The sequence below is a fragment of the Barbus barbus genome (genome assembly GCF_936440315.1).
Source record: "Barbus barbus genome assembly, chromosome: 18".
Taxonomy (NCBI): domain Eukaryota; kingdom Metazoa; phylum Chordata; class Actinopteri; order Cypriniformes; family Cyprinidae; genus Barbus; species Barbus barbus.
In genome coordinates, this window is record NC_136746.1 from 30213144 (window position 1) to 30228334 (window position 15191).

The window sequence follows — 15191 nt, forward strand, 5'->3', positions numbered from 1 at the left end:
GGGCTAAAAGTTTGCTAGGTCTAGCACCATTAAAGTAATAGTTCTGTCTAGTTCTATGAAGTACAAATTCTGCTTTCCTTCTCAGAAGATCATTCAGTTCCGCCTTAAGGGTTTGAAGCATCTTAAATACAGAATTGGAAAATGAAGATTTTAACGAACATTCAAGTGATTTACATTCTTTTTCTAAATAGTCAATTCTCTGATTTTGCATCTTTTTTAAATTAGTAGCAAAGGCTATAGAAAAATCTTTGATAAAACCTTTCGTGGCTTCCCACACAAATATAGGGTCTTCAACCGATCCAATATTAAACGAAAGAAATTCCGACAGACCAGCCTTGAAGTCTACATCGAACTGGTTATTCTGTAAAAGAGAGGTGTTAAAACGCCACCGTTGGGATCTTTCAGCAAAGAAATTACAATTGAAATCTGCCATTATAGGATTATGATCTGCAAGAATAGCTGGAAGTATCATCGTCTGATCAAAAGAAATCAAAAGTTCCTTGGAGCACAGTAGGTAGTCTATTCTTGAATATGAGAGATGACGTGTCGAGAAAAATGTATAATCTCTACTCAAGGGGTTCCCAGATCTCCAAACATCGACCAAATTCAGCGCTTTTACAAAATTATTAAGTGCAGCGGAAGAATTAATCTGGACTTGATTGCAGGAGGAAGATCTATCCAATACTAGATCTATCACCGCATTCATGTCCCCCCCTATAATCAGAGAATAATCTATCAACGAAATCAAATGGTTAGTAATTTGCGGAAAAAAGGTAGCCTCAAATATTGTGGGGGCATAGATTGATACAAATGCTATTTTCTTCCCCCTAATATTTGTGCACACATAGGCAAGTCTACCAGATTGATCTTGGCTCTCACTATCAATCTTGAGGTTACATCTACGAGAGATCAAAACAATAGTACCTTTAGTTTTAGTATTGTCAGTAGAGAAAGCTGCCACTCTGTAAAATTTGTTCTGTAACCTCTGAACATCTGCTTTCTTTAGATGGGTTTCCTGAATTAAGGCGATATCAACCGCTTTCCTGCGCAAGTAGATCAAAAGTTTGGCTCTTTTGTTTGGGCTATTAAGTCCTCTGATATTAAGCGATATAACTTTGAGCTTATCCATAACCTATTAGAAAAATGATGTGAATATTAAGAAGTTTTGCACAACCAAAATGTATCTGCCTGACCTGTGACAAAACCAAAATAATGCAACAGATACATAGAAATAACATGAACAAATACCCCCTATCCGAGACCGCAAAATCCCCCAACATTATAAGGGCCCGTGGCAACATCCACCTTCGTTCCTCAGAAAGTCAACGTCAACCCCCCTCTTCCATTGAACATGAAATATGAGAAATAACAACATGCATAATGTAAACAGTAATGACAGTCAAAAATATATGTATAAAATAAATGAATAGAGTGCAAGTGCTTCACCAAATTAAAAATAAACTAACTAAAATCTCAGGACTCAAACCCTCTGAAACAAAACGTTACATTATTTAAACTTTACGTTACGACAGAGGCGCTTACTCCTAACCCGATCGTGGACTCTTTAATCATCCATAGGAGGCGGCGGTGGTCCATGAAAGGCCAGTTTACGTCTGGCACCCGATGCATGGCTATTACGGGCTTCCTCTAAGAATTCTTCCGCTTTTTTAACTGATTCGAAGGAGTGTTGATTTCCACCAGAACTGACACGAAGAATGGCAGGGTAAATGAGGAAGTTTGGAATTCCCAGTGCATGCAACTCCTTTTGAATACTTCCGAAAGCCTGTCGTCTACGGGAGGTGAACCCGCTGTAGTCGGCGTAGAAACGCAACAGGTGATCCTGATCACGAATCGGTTCGGTTTTCATCACTTCCCTGGCTCCCTGAAGGATCGCTTGCCGGTCCTGGTACCGTAACACGCGAAAGATTAAAGTGCGGGATTTACCAGAGCCGTAAATTCTATGAGCTCGGTCGACCTCAATCGGACCCTTCTTCTTGAGCGCTGGTATCCAGGTGGGGAGCATCTTTTGAAGGAAACCTATTGGGTCATCTCCTTCTCGGCCCTGCTGGAGCCCCACCAGACGCACATTATTACGGCGAGACCTGTCCTCTAGTTCCGCAATTTTCGAGGTGAGGTTTTGCTGCTCTGTTGTACACATGTTTAAATCTTTCTTCATCTGTCGCGTCTCACCCTGGACCTTGTCAACCTTTGATATCAAATCTCGTACCGTGTTCGTTTGAGATTGTACTTCTTGGCGGAGCTCTATCAGAGATGATTTAACATCCTCCATGGCCACTCTTATAGCTTTCTGAACCGTTGTTTCAAGCGAGATTTGCTGTTTTGAAAGCGCCTCCGCAATGGCGTCGGTCACATTAGCTTCGGTACTCGCTAGCTTCATCTTTTTCTTCCCTGAAGGGGTTGTGGAAGGCGAAAAGTCCTGTTTTCTGTTCCCTTGCATTGAGCTGACACTATTGCAAGTAAAAGATACTGACTGTCAAGTATTAATAAACTAGTTAAATTGCAAAAGGAAGGGGGTTTGGACGGAGCTTCAGTATCTCTCAACCATCGCGTGTATGGGTCACGTGACCACCGTAAATATTTTAAAATATATTTTATTTTTATATTTTCTGTTTTCACTGTAATTTTAGTTAGTTTTAGTAATTTTGTTGGGTTTTTGTCATTTTTATTTTTATTTATATATTTATTTATTTTTAAATGTGTATGTTTTAGTTTTTGTTTATTTTTGTTTAGTTTTAGTGTATTTTATCACATTTATATTAAGTTAAACTAAACAAAAATGATAACACAGACTCATTTTACTCACATACAAATGTAAGATGCATCTTTGGCTCTGTATTACATACAATCATCTCTCAATCTGATTGGGTGTATTGAATGTTGAGCGTGTAATACTGAGCTCCTGATGTGGACCTGAACAGACAAGATAATCACAGAGAGCCACTCTATTCCACATCTCAGCATGCATTAAATGACTTTCTCAAATTATAAGCTGCATGAAACAATAAGCTTGACTCTCAGCCAGACAAACAAATCTCAGCAGACGGCCTGTGCATCACCAACACATTCAAACTATTACACATGCTGCTTTAATACATGCCGGCCGTCCAAACGAGATCAGATTAAATTAGATTCAGCTTTATTATCATTGTGCAGAGCGTACAGAGTCAGTGTGATTCAGTTAGCAACTAAACACAAGCTGCAGCGGCGCATTTAAATACATATTATGATGCGGCGCATTTAAATACATATTATGATGCAAGTGCAAATTGTCATCGGTATGCAAGTGATTGTTGTGGTGTATAAAAGCACATTAAGGTGTAGAGCAGAATATTAAAATACATCTTAAATAGTAATATGTTACAATAGTATAATTAAATAGTGAAATAATACAGAATAGTAAAATGAAGTCTTTAGATTGAGGTTGGGTGGATATTGTTTTGCATCAGGTGACTTTTTGTAACAAAACATTGAATTATTTACTGACCTGAGCAAATATATACCAGTGCATTATTACCATGTATTAGTATCAATACATTAAACATAATTGTAAATTCAAAAGATGTTAAAAATGAAAAAAGACTATGAAGTGTTCAGTAGTCAGTACAATGATCTGTAAATCAATGTAAATTAATTGTTTTAGAACAGTATGTGTAATATAAATATAATAATAATTATAATACATTTTATTTGTAACGCACTTTATATTACAACAAAATCCCGAAGTGCTACAATTTAAAAAAAAAAAAAAAAAAAAAAAATCAAGCAAAAGCTCTGCTAAAAAGGTGGGTTTTAAAATCCACCGACTGTGGTGTCCTCAGATGATCATATTTGCGCACTCTCATCAGGATCCTAGCAGCACTGTTCTGAATGTACTGCAGGTTCTGGAGGTTTTTGCCAGGGATCCCGATGAGGAGCACATTACAATAGTCCAGCCTCGAGGAGACAAAGGCATGGACAAGCTTTTCTGCATCTCCAAAAGTGAGCAAAGGGCAAAGTTTGGCGATGTTCCTCGGGTGGAAAAAAGAGGTCTTACACAGATTTTTGATGTGATCCTCAAAGGTCAGATGTGAGTCAACTATCAGTGCCGATTAATCGGCCAAACCGATATATCATTCAAACTCTAATTCTATATATTATGTTACATTATTATTCTATAATTCAATAATTATTTTCATTATTTTATAATTAAAAATAATTGTATGTATTATGTATAACTTTATTAGTGAACATTCATTTAACATTTGTGCTCCAAACATGAATAATTCCTCAGATCATCAAATTCCTCAATCATCAGGATTGATTTAATTTAATTTTTATTATATAATTATTTTATTATATTACTATATTATAAAAATATTCTATACCTTTAATTATTCTATAATTATATCGCTATTCTATTCTATATATATATATATATATATATATATATATAATAATTGTAATATTATTGTAATATTTTATAATTATAATAATTATATAGCTATTTTTTATATATATATATATATATATATATATATATATATATATATATTATTGTAATATTTTAGTAATATTTATGATTTACAGTTTATGATCATATACTGTAGCTATGCATGCATTGCTAGTATATTATATTTAACCATAACATTTTACACTGCAAAAAATGATTTTGTAATGTAGTAATTTTGTCTTGTTTCCAGTACAACTTTCTAAACATCCTTAAATCAAGATGGATTTAATTGGGAAGCAAAATGACTCAAAATATTGTTGTTTTTTTTTTTAAACCTGATCAAAATGAAATGAAAGTCAGTGGGAAGACAGGATTATTTTTCCGATCCCATTAGCAGATATTTTGTCTTAAGCAGAAACTCTCTTGATTTTGATACATTTCCCAAAAAAGCAAGACTTAATATCTTATGTCACATTTTGCTTTCTTGATTTAAGGATATTTAGATATTTTTACTGGGAAGACGACTAAAATGCCGAGGATGAAAATGATTTGTTGCAGTGTAGTAATGAGTTCCAGAAGCTTTAAAAGGATAGTTCACCCAAAATGAAAATCCTCTCATTATTTTCTCACCCTCATGTTGTTCCAAACCTGTATGAGTTTCTTTCTTCTGCTGAACACAAAAGTAGATATTTTGAAGAACGTGGATAAACAAACCTTTGCTGGTCCCCATTGACTTCCATAGTATGGAGAAACATACTGGGTGACCAGAAACTGCTCCTTTTGTGGTTTATTAGGATTTAAATTTTTAACACGTAAAAACTGAAAATGTGTATCTGCATTGGCCGGGAATCGAACCCGGGCCTCCCGCGTGGCAGGCGAGAATTCTACCACTGAACCACCAATGCTGACGATGGAGCTCTGCAGCCACCTGCTGGATTAAAGCTGCGCTGCAGACGCTCTCATTACTCACTCATCTCCAAAACACAAGATACTTTTAATGAAATCTGTGAGGTTTCTGTCCCTCCGTTGAAAGTCCACATATTTTTTCACAAGACTTGAATTAAACCGCTCAATTCATATTCATTTTTACAACACCTTTATGAACTTATTGGGTCTTTATAGATTTGGTTGCCCAGACTTTCAGTGGAGAGACAGAAACCTGTCAGATTTCAAAATAAACCAAAGTCTTATGGGTTGAAATGACATGAGGGGGAGTAAATTATGACAGAATAATTTTTTAAAGTGAGCTATCCATTTAATTCTGTTAGAAATTATGTTTTTATTAGTTGAAAGTTTTTTTATTTTTTTTAATCATTGGTTACACCTTAAGAGTATATACTTTTACTTACTTACTTTACTTTTGTCATTTAGCAGACGCTTTTGTCCAAAGCGACTTACAAATAAGAAAAAGTAACTAAAACTAAAAAGTTACTAAAAAAAAAAGTAACTAAAACTCTATAAATACTATCTACCCACATGTTTAAGAAAATAAAGAAATTAAATAAAATTGACACATGCATATAACAACAACATTTCAATAATAAACATATCAATGAAAAAATTAAATAAAAAGCTACTACTATCCCTATATACTATTTCTATCTATCTATCTATCTATCTATCTATCTATCTATCTATCTATCTATCTATCTATCTATCTATCTATCTATCTATCTATCTATCTATCTAGCATTTTTACAAAATATGCAAAATGGTAAAAATATATTTTCTAAAATATGCTTATATATATATATATATATATATATATATATATATATATATAAAGATTAAATCATTATAACTCTGTTTTTGATCTCTGGTGGGCTATTCCATCCACGTGCATTTAGTCTAAATGTAGGCTGCTGTAAGATTGGAAATGCATATTCTTCCCCTGAAATACATTTTGAAGTATATTTTGTTGTGTTAAATAAAAAGTAAATATATTTTAATTTCGAAAATGTATTTCATTGAGCTTCACTGTTTACAACAGATATTAAGCATATATTTAAAATATATTTTAGCCATTTTTTGAAAAGCTGGAAAGTGAATAAAATGCATACTATGTCTGTTTTACTGGAAGAATCTGCTTTCCTGAAAAGAAATGATGTGTAAATAATCCTGCAGGGATGGAGTTGCTGATTGTTTTGCTCACAGAAGGTTTTATGGCATTGTATTTTATGAATATATCTGTCTGTGAGAGTTTAGTGATGTGATGCTTGGTTCTGGTGTGTTTTCTAGATGCTGGCGTTGCTGATGATGACCTGAAGGTGTGGACGGCTGTGGTCAGCGCTCTGCTTCAGATTCATGCGGACGCTGGAGACTGGAGGAGAGGCCTGCAGCTGCTGGATGAGTCTGTCAGAGAGACCCCACACACCAAACACAGACTGTGAGTCCTTCCTTTAACACACACCGCTGACATACAGCTGCACTTTATCATCTGCAGAGCTTCATGGGTCACTGAATACAGGACAAACTAGAGCCGGAGGTGATAGAAATGAAGCAGAACAGAGCCGTGCTGAAATCTGCATTTCATTTGTTCTAGATCTAGAGTGTGTGTATATAAACTATCATAGATAAATCATATAATGGCTTGAATGTGTTTATCAGTGAATGGCGCCATCTGGTGGATCTCTGCAGAACTGCATCATTACAGCACACTTGTATTCACATTTATTCAAATGCAATGAGTAACACAGCACGTGATTCATCATAAGACATGTTTACATGAGAAGTGCTAGCTATATAGAGTTTCAGACATTGTCTTGAATAGGGAAATCTTGTTTAAAAGGAAACTGTGGCATTCACATGTGAGGGAACTTATTTATGTTTGCTAATGCGTGGTTTTATATAGTCTAGATTAAAGATGAACTCACATAGTGGGACAAATAGATTTCAAAAGGCTTGAAATGTTGAGTTGCATGAATTAATGGAAGAACTTTTGGTTACAAATAATTCTTTAGTAGATGTTTTAGTGACAGCTGCTGGTCGTACGTGTGTACTGCGTGTTTCTATTTTGTGATCAGCAATAAGTGTTTCACAAAGAAGTGTGTGGGTCACATTTCACCCCACAAACCAAAGAAAAGAAATACAAAAAGTAATATTTTTTATAAATATGAATGAATAATTAGCATTCTGACATTATTTCCATGACAAATAAGCACATTTCCCCAAAACTACTTCAATACAAAATTGTGAACGGTCATTTCTGGACGCAAACATCATTATTATATTATTAATAATGTTTCTAATATAATTCTAATATACTTTCTAATATAATTCTTGATTTTGAAATTGAAGTACTTTTGGGTGAAATATGCTTGATTGTGATGTATTTAATGTAAATGTAATAAATGTTACAAATTGCCATGCAAAAACAGTATTGTAATCTATACTTAAAAAAATGTCTTTGCATTTTGTATTCTTGTACACTAATGAGAATTTGGAGCAAAATGTGCTTAATTTTTCTGAAATTAATGTTACAATGCAAAATGGGCTAATTAGTATTTTTCAAAACATTTTTCGATTGTTTGAAACATGATTTTTTGCCATTTAGATTAAATTAACATTTTGAAATGATTTTTTTTGCAATTAATATTGTTTGAAACAGAATTTTATTTATTTATTTTGCATGCTAGTGTAATTCTCAGTTGCATTAAATGAGTTATCAGCCACTCAAAAGTCATCATGCAGTCATAAAGCCATCTGATTCTGTGTTGTGTTCTCCGTGTTTGCTCCAGGGTTCTGCTGAAGCAGCGTGTTCTGCTCAAGGCCCGGCTGGGTGAGTCGGTTCTGCTGGACATGCAGCGGGTCAGTAACGAGGGAGAGATGGTCTGCGCTCAGATGTGGCGGCGAGCAGCTCTCTGTGCCAAAGACAAACAGCAGCGGCTCACCTGCTATCAGAACGCCATCAAAGCACTGCAGGTCAAACCAGCACAAAACACCTCAGACCAGACCCGGGGTGTATTCCAGAAAGCTTGGTTAATTTACCTTCAGCTAAACCCTGAACTTTGGATTGATTAACCCCAAACCTTGCTTACTCGAGGTATGTGGTTCCAGAAACGCGTCCGGGAGTAAGTTCATTCAACTCCGAGTATGTTTCTGGTTAAGACATTCTCAACAGAGCGACGAATCACTATGGAAACGGACGCTAAGAAAAACCACACCATGCTGTTTCTTTCTTCTTTTGTTCAATGGTCGTTTACATGCTTAGTGCATATCGACACCTAATTGATGGTTGAGTAATCATTTTTTCCCCCCGTTTAATCTTCAATTAATTAACTTCAATTAATTAACTAATAACCATGGGGATAAACTAGGACGGTAGACAAAAGCTGTATCCGAAATCGCCCCCTATACCCTCATTCACTATTCCCTACATTAGTCCACTCATATAGTTCACTTGAAGGAGTGAATGAAAACGAGTGAGTGAATTCGGACACTAAGTGCACCGGAAGGACTGCCGCTTTTGCATAGTTTGCTTCCTGTTAAATAATAATTTGATACGGGCAGCTCCAATAGTAAGATTGAAGGATTTATCTAGAACTAAACATAACTAAACAAAAACAGATCATAACTGTGACACAAACAATGTTAGATTATAGAATATTTCATTTCCCAACAGTGACTGTCCACTTCAGAAACAGACTTGATTACAGATTAATTTAACCCATATTTTCTCCTTCTGCAATTAATTATTATTGCCTGTATTGCCTTTTTGCTGCAAACAAAAGAAAAAAATTATGATATTAGTCATATTTCCAGATGAACACTTACTGGACTGAAGCAGCTCAGTTTTACATCAGACATTTTTTTGAAAAATCAATGCATCTCAAATCTGATCATCAGGATCTTTCAAGGAACGTTTTTTTCCAGAAGCTTTACTTTCACTGTTCTTCAGCGGAGGAATGATCTTCAAAAGTGACCACTGATATTTAGAAAAGGACAAAAAAAAGAAAAGAATGGATCACAACATACACCTTGCAGGCCATTAGTACCAGGAGCGTTTGGCACTTTGCAGACGGTCCCTTAGGACTTGTCTCTCAGACGCCAGCGCATTTATATCAATGTATTTTATACAGAGAGGAGGAAACCTTGTTTTGAGGAAACCTCGCTTTTAGCTGGTTTTCTACATCACTAAAAAAGAAAAGAGGCGTCATTTGTGTATTGAAAGCGATTTGCTCGCGAGTTATTGATCCGGAAAAGTCGAATCTGTCAATATCTTGTATATAGAAGGATCACTCAAATCAGAAAGAATGTGAAGTCTATGACTGCTATGGACATAAGCGGGAAGTTATAGTTCTCAAGGAATTTGTTTGTTGCTTCTAGATACTGAATATTTTCAGCTGAAAGCATGATTTAAACAGGTAGCTACTACAACACTTATTCGCACGCAATCGCTCTCTCAATAATGCATTCAAACAAATGTAATCTTACAGTGCTACTTGCGTCCGATTTCGAATGAGCAGAAATCTGTAAGAAATGCAGCGATCTGTAGGAAAAATAACTGTTATTTTCATCACAAACTAAATTTGCACCGCAAAAAGCAGCAATTATACCTTTTATTGCTGACAACCATGTTATTAGCTTGTTATGTGAAAAAGTTTGCTCTCTAGTGTTCCAATAAGCCACTTTGAAACTCTCCTGTTATTTGATCTATTTTTATGTTTTTATTATAGGCTACGTTATGAACAGAAGTGTGATGTTTCAAACAGACTGAAATGCTTTGGACGCGGAGCGGTGTTTCTGATATCAGTGAGCGATCATATACTCTGATTCTCACAAGATCAAAACTATAGACATAACAGTCTAATGCATCACCTATTAAACTCAACAAAAACACATGCAAAGTTTTTTTTTCTTCTTTTTTAATACTTTGTCTAAAAGTTCAGTAAACTTTCATTTCAGATGTTTTTTTCTGATTATTATCATATGAGACTTTACAGGGTTAAAGAAGAATGCTGAACCTGGCAACAGAGTTTAGAGTTTAAGTAGAAATAATGTGTAATACTGTAGCTCTGACTTTATTATCTTTATCTCTTGATATCTGAACCCCTGAAATATTCCCTAAACCTGATGCAATAACAAACAGAAGCGGTTTGACTGCTTGTATCTCTGTCCACTCAGTGTTTGACATGAGAGAGTGTTTCTGAGTCTCTTCTCCAGGAGTGATGCTGATTTCTCAGCTGCTGAACAGAGGCCTGTCAAACACTGAATTACTGAATTAACAAAACACGCTTCACACTGAGACTTCATCCCCAAAGAGCCCATTAGATGAACAACTGCAAACCAATGTACAGCCAGCTGGGAACAAAAGAGCTCGCTGTAATTGACTCAATTCAGATTGCTGTTAGAAAATGTATTGACAAATTTAAAAACTGATAAATCAAGAGTGATGTTCTGAGCTTTAGTTTAATATTTATAACATCATATTGTAAATATATGCAGTTGGAGGGAAATTTGAGAATAAGATTGCAATAATTTTTCCAGGGATGGATACTGAACTGAAGGGAAAAAATGCATATGCTACATTTTTATTTATTTTATGATTTAAAAACAGTTATTAAAATGTTCAACATGAATTGATTTGCACCTTTTTAAATGTATAGTTTAATCAATGTATATATTATATTTAGTTAAAATAATGCCTCAAAATATCATTAGTTATATTAATTTAATGTGATTTGTGTTATGTTTAGAATAATATGATAATTGTCATTATTATTTTATAGTTCTAATGAAGCACAGGACAGCACAAATCACATTAGTAATATGCTAATTAGTATCTTCAGTAAGTTGCAGTAATAGGCTGTTGTTCTTAGTCTGGATTGTAGAACTGAATTTTAATATTAGAAACAGTACTAATAGTATTAGTTAGATGCCAGATATATCAGCTTATGTATTTCTTTAAGCTATCACTCTGGATTATTGATTTTTAGAATATAGATCACGATTCTGAAAACAAAACATCAGACAACCAAACGAAATAATATGATAAAATATAATTTACTTGAGTTTTCTGACACAAATGTTTTATTTAATATTATAAATGAGTCTATGTATAAATGTCTAAAATGTTATAAATGAGATGAAAGACTTCGTCCAGAGTTTTTGATCAAATCTCTTGAATGATTCAGACATCAAATATATTTTATCAGTCTCTGGTCGCCACGCACTGGAATTATGTAACATATACAATCTACGTATATTTGAAGAGGAACATTAGTTCAAAGGTCAGTTACTCATTTTGATCGCGAGAGTCTATATCCGGACTATAAACTTTGATCGCATACTTTCGCTATTATTTAATGTTTGCTGATCTATATTGCTTTCAAAAATACTGATCGATTATTGAAGGTAATATAGTGGAAACATTGAAATATCTGCTTTGATATACGAGGAAGCGCAGGTGAGTCTCTGCAGGTAACTTCCGCTTTCATTTTCTCCTGAAGGACGTGTGCTCTTTGATATGTTTGTTTTTCAGCAGATGAAGTGGATTAGTTGTTGTTTCGTGTTGTCTGTGGTTGATTTCATCATTTGTTGGAGATCTCACTCTTCATCATGAATCACACACAAACACCCCGAGATCAAGAGCTTTCTCCAGGATGCAGGTACTTTACACACTTACTATATTAAATGCTGCCTGTGAATGAAACAAAGAATGAATGAACAGTCACCAGATCTAAATATTCACAACAAACACCTGTTCAACATTTTTTTTCTTAGTTTTTTTTTCCAAGTTAAAAATTATATATATATTATTTAAAGCAATAAGACCATAATAGCCACCTTATAAAATCATTTTTTAATGTTTTATTTTTAAAGGTCTTTTTTTTAAATTAATGTCGTCATTAAATCTGTTCAGCAAATTGTAAGCATAAAAAAGGTCCCTTTTATTAAGTTAATATTAAAACAGTAATTCAAGGGGATTGTTTGTTATAGTTCAGTTGATCAGAAGAGATCAGAAGCAGAGCCCAGCTGTGTGTTTATGAGGAGTGACGAGTCTATAGATCATACACAACATTTCAGGTACAATATTTCATTTATCATTGTTATGGTGTTTTATCATGTGATTATTTCATCTGATATTTTATCATTTGCTCACACACTCTCTGTTATAGTTCAGTTCATCAGAAAAAATCAGAAGCAGAGCCCAGCTGTGTGTCTATGAGGAGTGATGCTTCTATGCCTCATCCAATTGGTTTTAAGAGTGATGACACAAGGTTTAACCTAAAATAGTACATTGTTTTGTAAAAGATATGATTATAGTAAGATATTGTAAGTTACAGTCACATAATTGTATAGCACTATAACAAATAAATATGAGCAGAAGTCTGGCTAGGAAATGCAACAAATGTAATGACAACAATCAGATATAGAGCACAGAGTAGAACTCTTTATTTACATTAATTTCAAATGTATTTATTTTTTACAGTTGTGACCTTGAGTAGGTGCGTTTTTAATAAAGTCACAATTGTTATTAAGGTAATGAGAAAAATGTCACCAATGTCAGAGTGTTTGATTCTTGATTCAAGGTCAATCCTGCAACACAGATCAGTAACAAAACCTGTCTGTAAGAAATATGACCAGCCTATGAATCAACCACAAGACACGTATCCTGGTGTAAGGTAAACTGTGGGATTTATTAATGCAGTGCATCATCACACATTACTCAAATACATCATTAATAACTGACACATTTCATAAACCCTATGATATGTTCAGTGTCTCATAACAGAAAACAAAAAAGACGTTTTACTCTGTACATTTACCTCTGTAGCTCATGTAATAATGTAGTATTTTAATTTTCCAGCCATGAAGTCCTCAACAGGTTCAGATCAAATCTGCTGAAGAAGTTTGAGCGTCTGTATGAGGGAACAGCGACGCAGGGAAACCCAACACTCCTGAATGAGATCTACACAGAGCTCTACATCACAGAGAGTGAGAGTGGAGAGATCAGTAATGAGCATGAGGTGAGACAGATTGAGACACAATCCAGGAGAGCAGCAACAGAGGACACAGCCATCAAATGCAATCACATCTTTACACCTTTACCTGGACAAGACAAAGCCATCAGAACTGTGCTGACAAAGGGAGTCGCTGGCATTGGAAAAACAGTCTCTGTGCAGAAGTTCATCCTGGACTGGGCTGAAGGGAAAGAGAATCAGGACGTCCAGCTCATATTTCCACTTCCTTTCAGAGAAATCAATCTGATGAAGGACAAAACACTCAGTCTTTCAGATCTTCTTCATGTGTTTTTCCCTGAAACTAAAGAAATGGAAATATCCAGTGATGAATATAAAGTGTTGTTCATCTTTGATGGTCTGGATGAGTGTCGTCTGTCTCTGGACTTTAAGAGTAAAGTGAAACTGTGTAATATATCTGAATCAGCCTCAGTGGACGTGCTGCTGATGAACCTGATTGAGGGGAATCTGCTTCCCTCTGCTCTCATCTGGATCACCTCCAGACCAGCAGCAGCTGATCTCGTCCCCTCTGAGTGTGTCCATCGAGTGACAGAGGTACGAGGCTTCAATGAGCCACAGAAGCAGGAATACTTCAGGAAGAGAATCAGTGATCAGAGTCTGGCCAATACAATCATCTCACACCTGAAGTCATCAAGGAGCCTCTACATCATGTGCCACATCCCAGTGTTCTGCTGGATCTCAGCCGCTGTTCTGGAGAAGATGTTGAGTCCAGCAGAGAGTGGAGAGATTCCCAAGACTCTCACTCAAATGTACACACACTTCCTGATCCTTCAGACCAACATCAAACGTGAGAAGGACTATGAGATGAAGCTGACAGATGAAGACATGATCCTCAAACTGGGTAAAGTGGCTTTCCAGCAGCTTGTGAAAGGAAACCTGATCTTCTATGAGGAAGACTTGAGAGAGTGTGGCATTGATGTGAGAGAAGCATCAGTGTACTCAGGATTGTGCACTCAGATCTTCAGAGAGGAGTTGGGCTTGTATCAGGGGAAAGTCTTCTGCTTTGTTCATCTGAGCATTCAGGAACATCTAGCAGCTCTATATGTGCACCTCTCCTGGACAAACCACAACAGAAATATGTTTGAGCCAATCACCAAACAGAGATTACAATCTAAAGTGAAGGTCTTGTTACCATATGTTGTATTATTTAGGCTGCATCTGAGAGCTGTCAATGAGGCTCTACGGAGTAAAAATGGACATCTGGATCTTTTCCTGCGGTTTCTTCTGGGTTTGTCAGTGGAGTCTCATCAGATTCTCCTACAACGAATAAGGAAGCTGAAAAGAAGCAGCTCTGACAGCAATGAGAAAACAGTTGAGCACATCAAGATGAAGATTAGGACCATTGGCTCTCCAGAGAAATCCATCAATCTGTTCCACTGTCTGAATGAACTGGGTGATTATTCACTAGTGGAGCAAATACAACAGTATCTGAAATCTGGAAATTTAAGTCAAGCCAATCTCTCTTCATCTCAGTGGTCAGCTGTAGTTTTTGTGTTGTTGACATCAGAAGAGAAACTGAATGAGTTTCGTCTTGATAAATTTGTTAAAGGAAAGAATAAGACTGAAAATATGAAAGTTCTTCAAAAGCTGCTGCCTGTGATTAAAGAATCCAGATCAGTTCAGTAAGTATCAATGAAAACAATCACTTCACTGTTAAAACATTAAGACAATCAGAGTCAAAAGCTCATTGTAACGAGGAGGCAGTGTCTTTAAGATCCATGCGCAGCTTTATTATCACACAAGAATGGTCATACAAGCAT

General features: G+C 35.5%; 1 protein-coding gene across 1 annotated transcript in view; it reads left to right on the plus strand.

The window, feature by feature from the left end:
• Window positions 1-2573: 2573 nt before the first annotated feature.
• The window catches only part of LOC306884226 (NACHT, LRR and PYD domains-containing protein 3-like), a gene marked incomplete at its 5' end in the record, with an annotated part of 45469 nt that continues 32851 nt past the window's right edge, over window positions 2574-15191 (plus strand). Inside the window, 6 exons of the mRNA XM_079439945.1 lie at window positions 2574-2591; window positions 3867-4080; window positions 6689-6836; window positions 8188-8427; window positions 12982-13074; window positions 13260-15053. Of these exons, the coding sequence (XP_079296071.1) occupies window positions 2574-2591; window positions 3867-4080; window positions 6689-6836; window positions 8188-8427; window positions 12982-13074; window positions 13260-15053 (2507 nt within the window). The remainder of the gene's footprint in view (window positions 2592-3866; window positions 4081-6688; window positions 6837-8187; window positions 8428-12981; window positions 13075-13259; window positions 15054-15191) is intronic.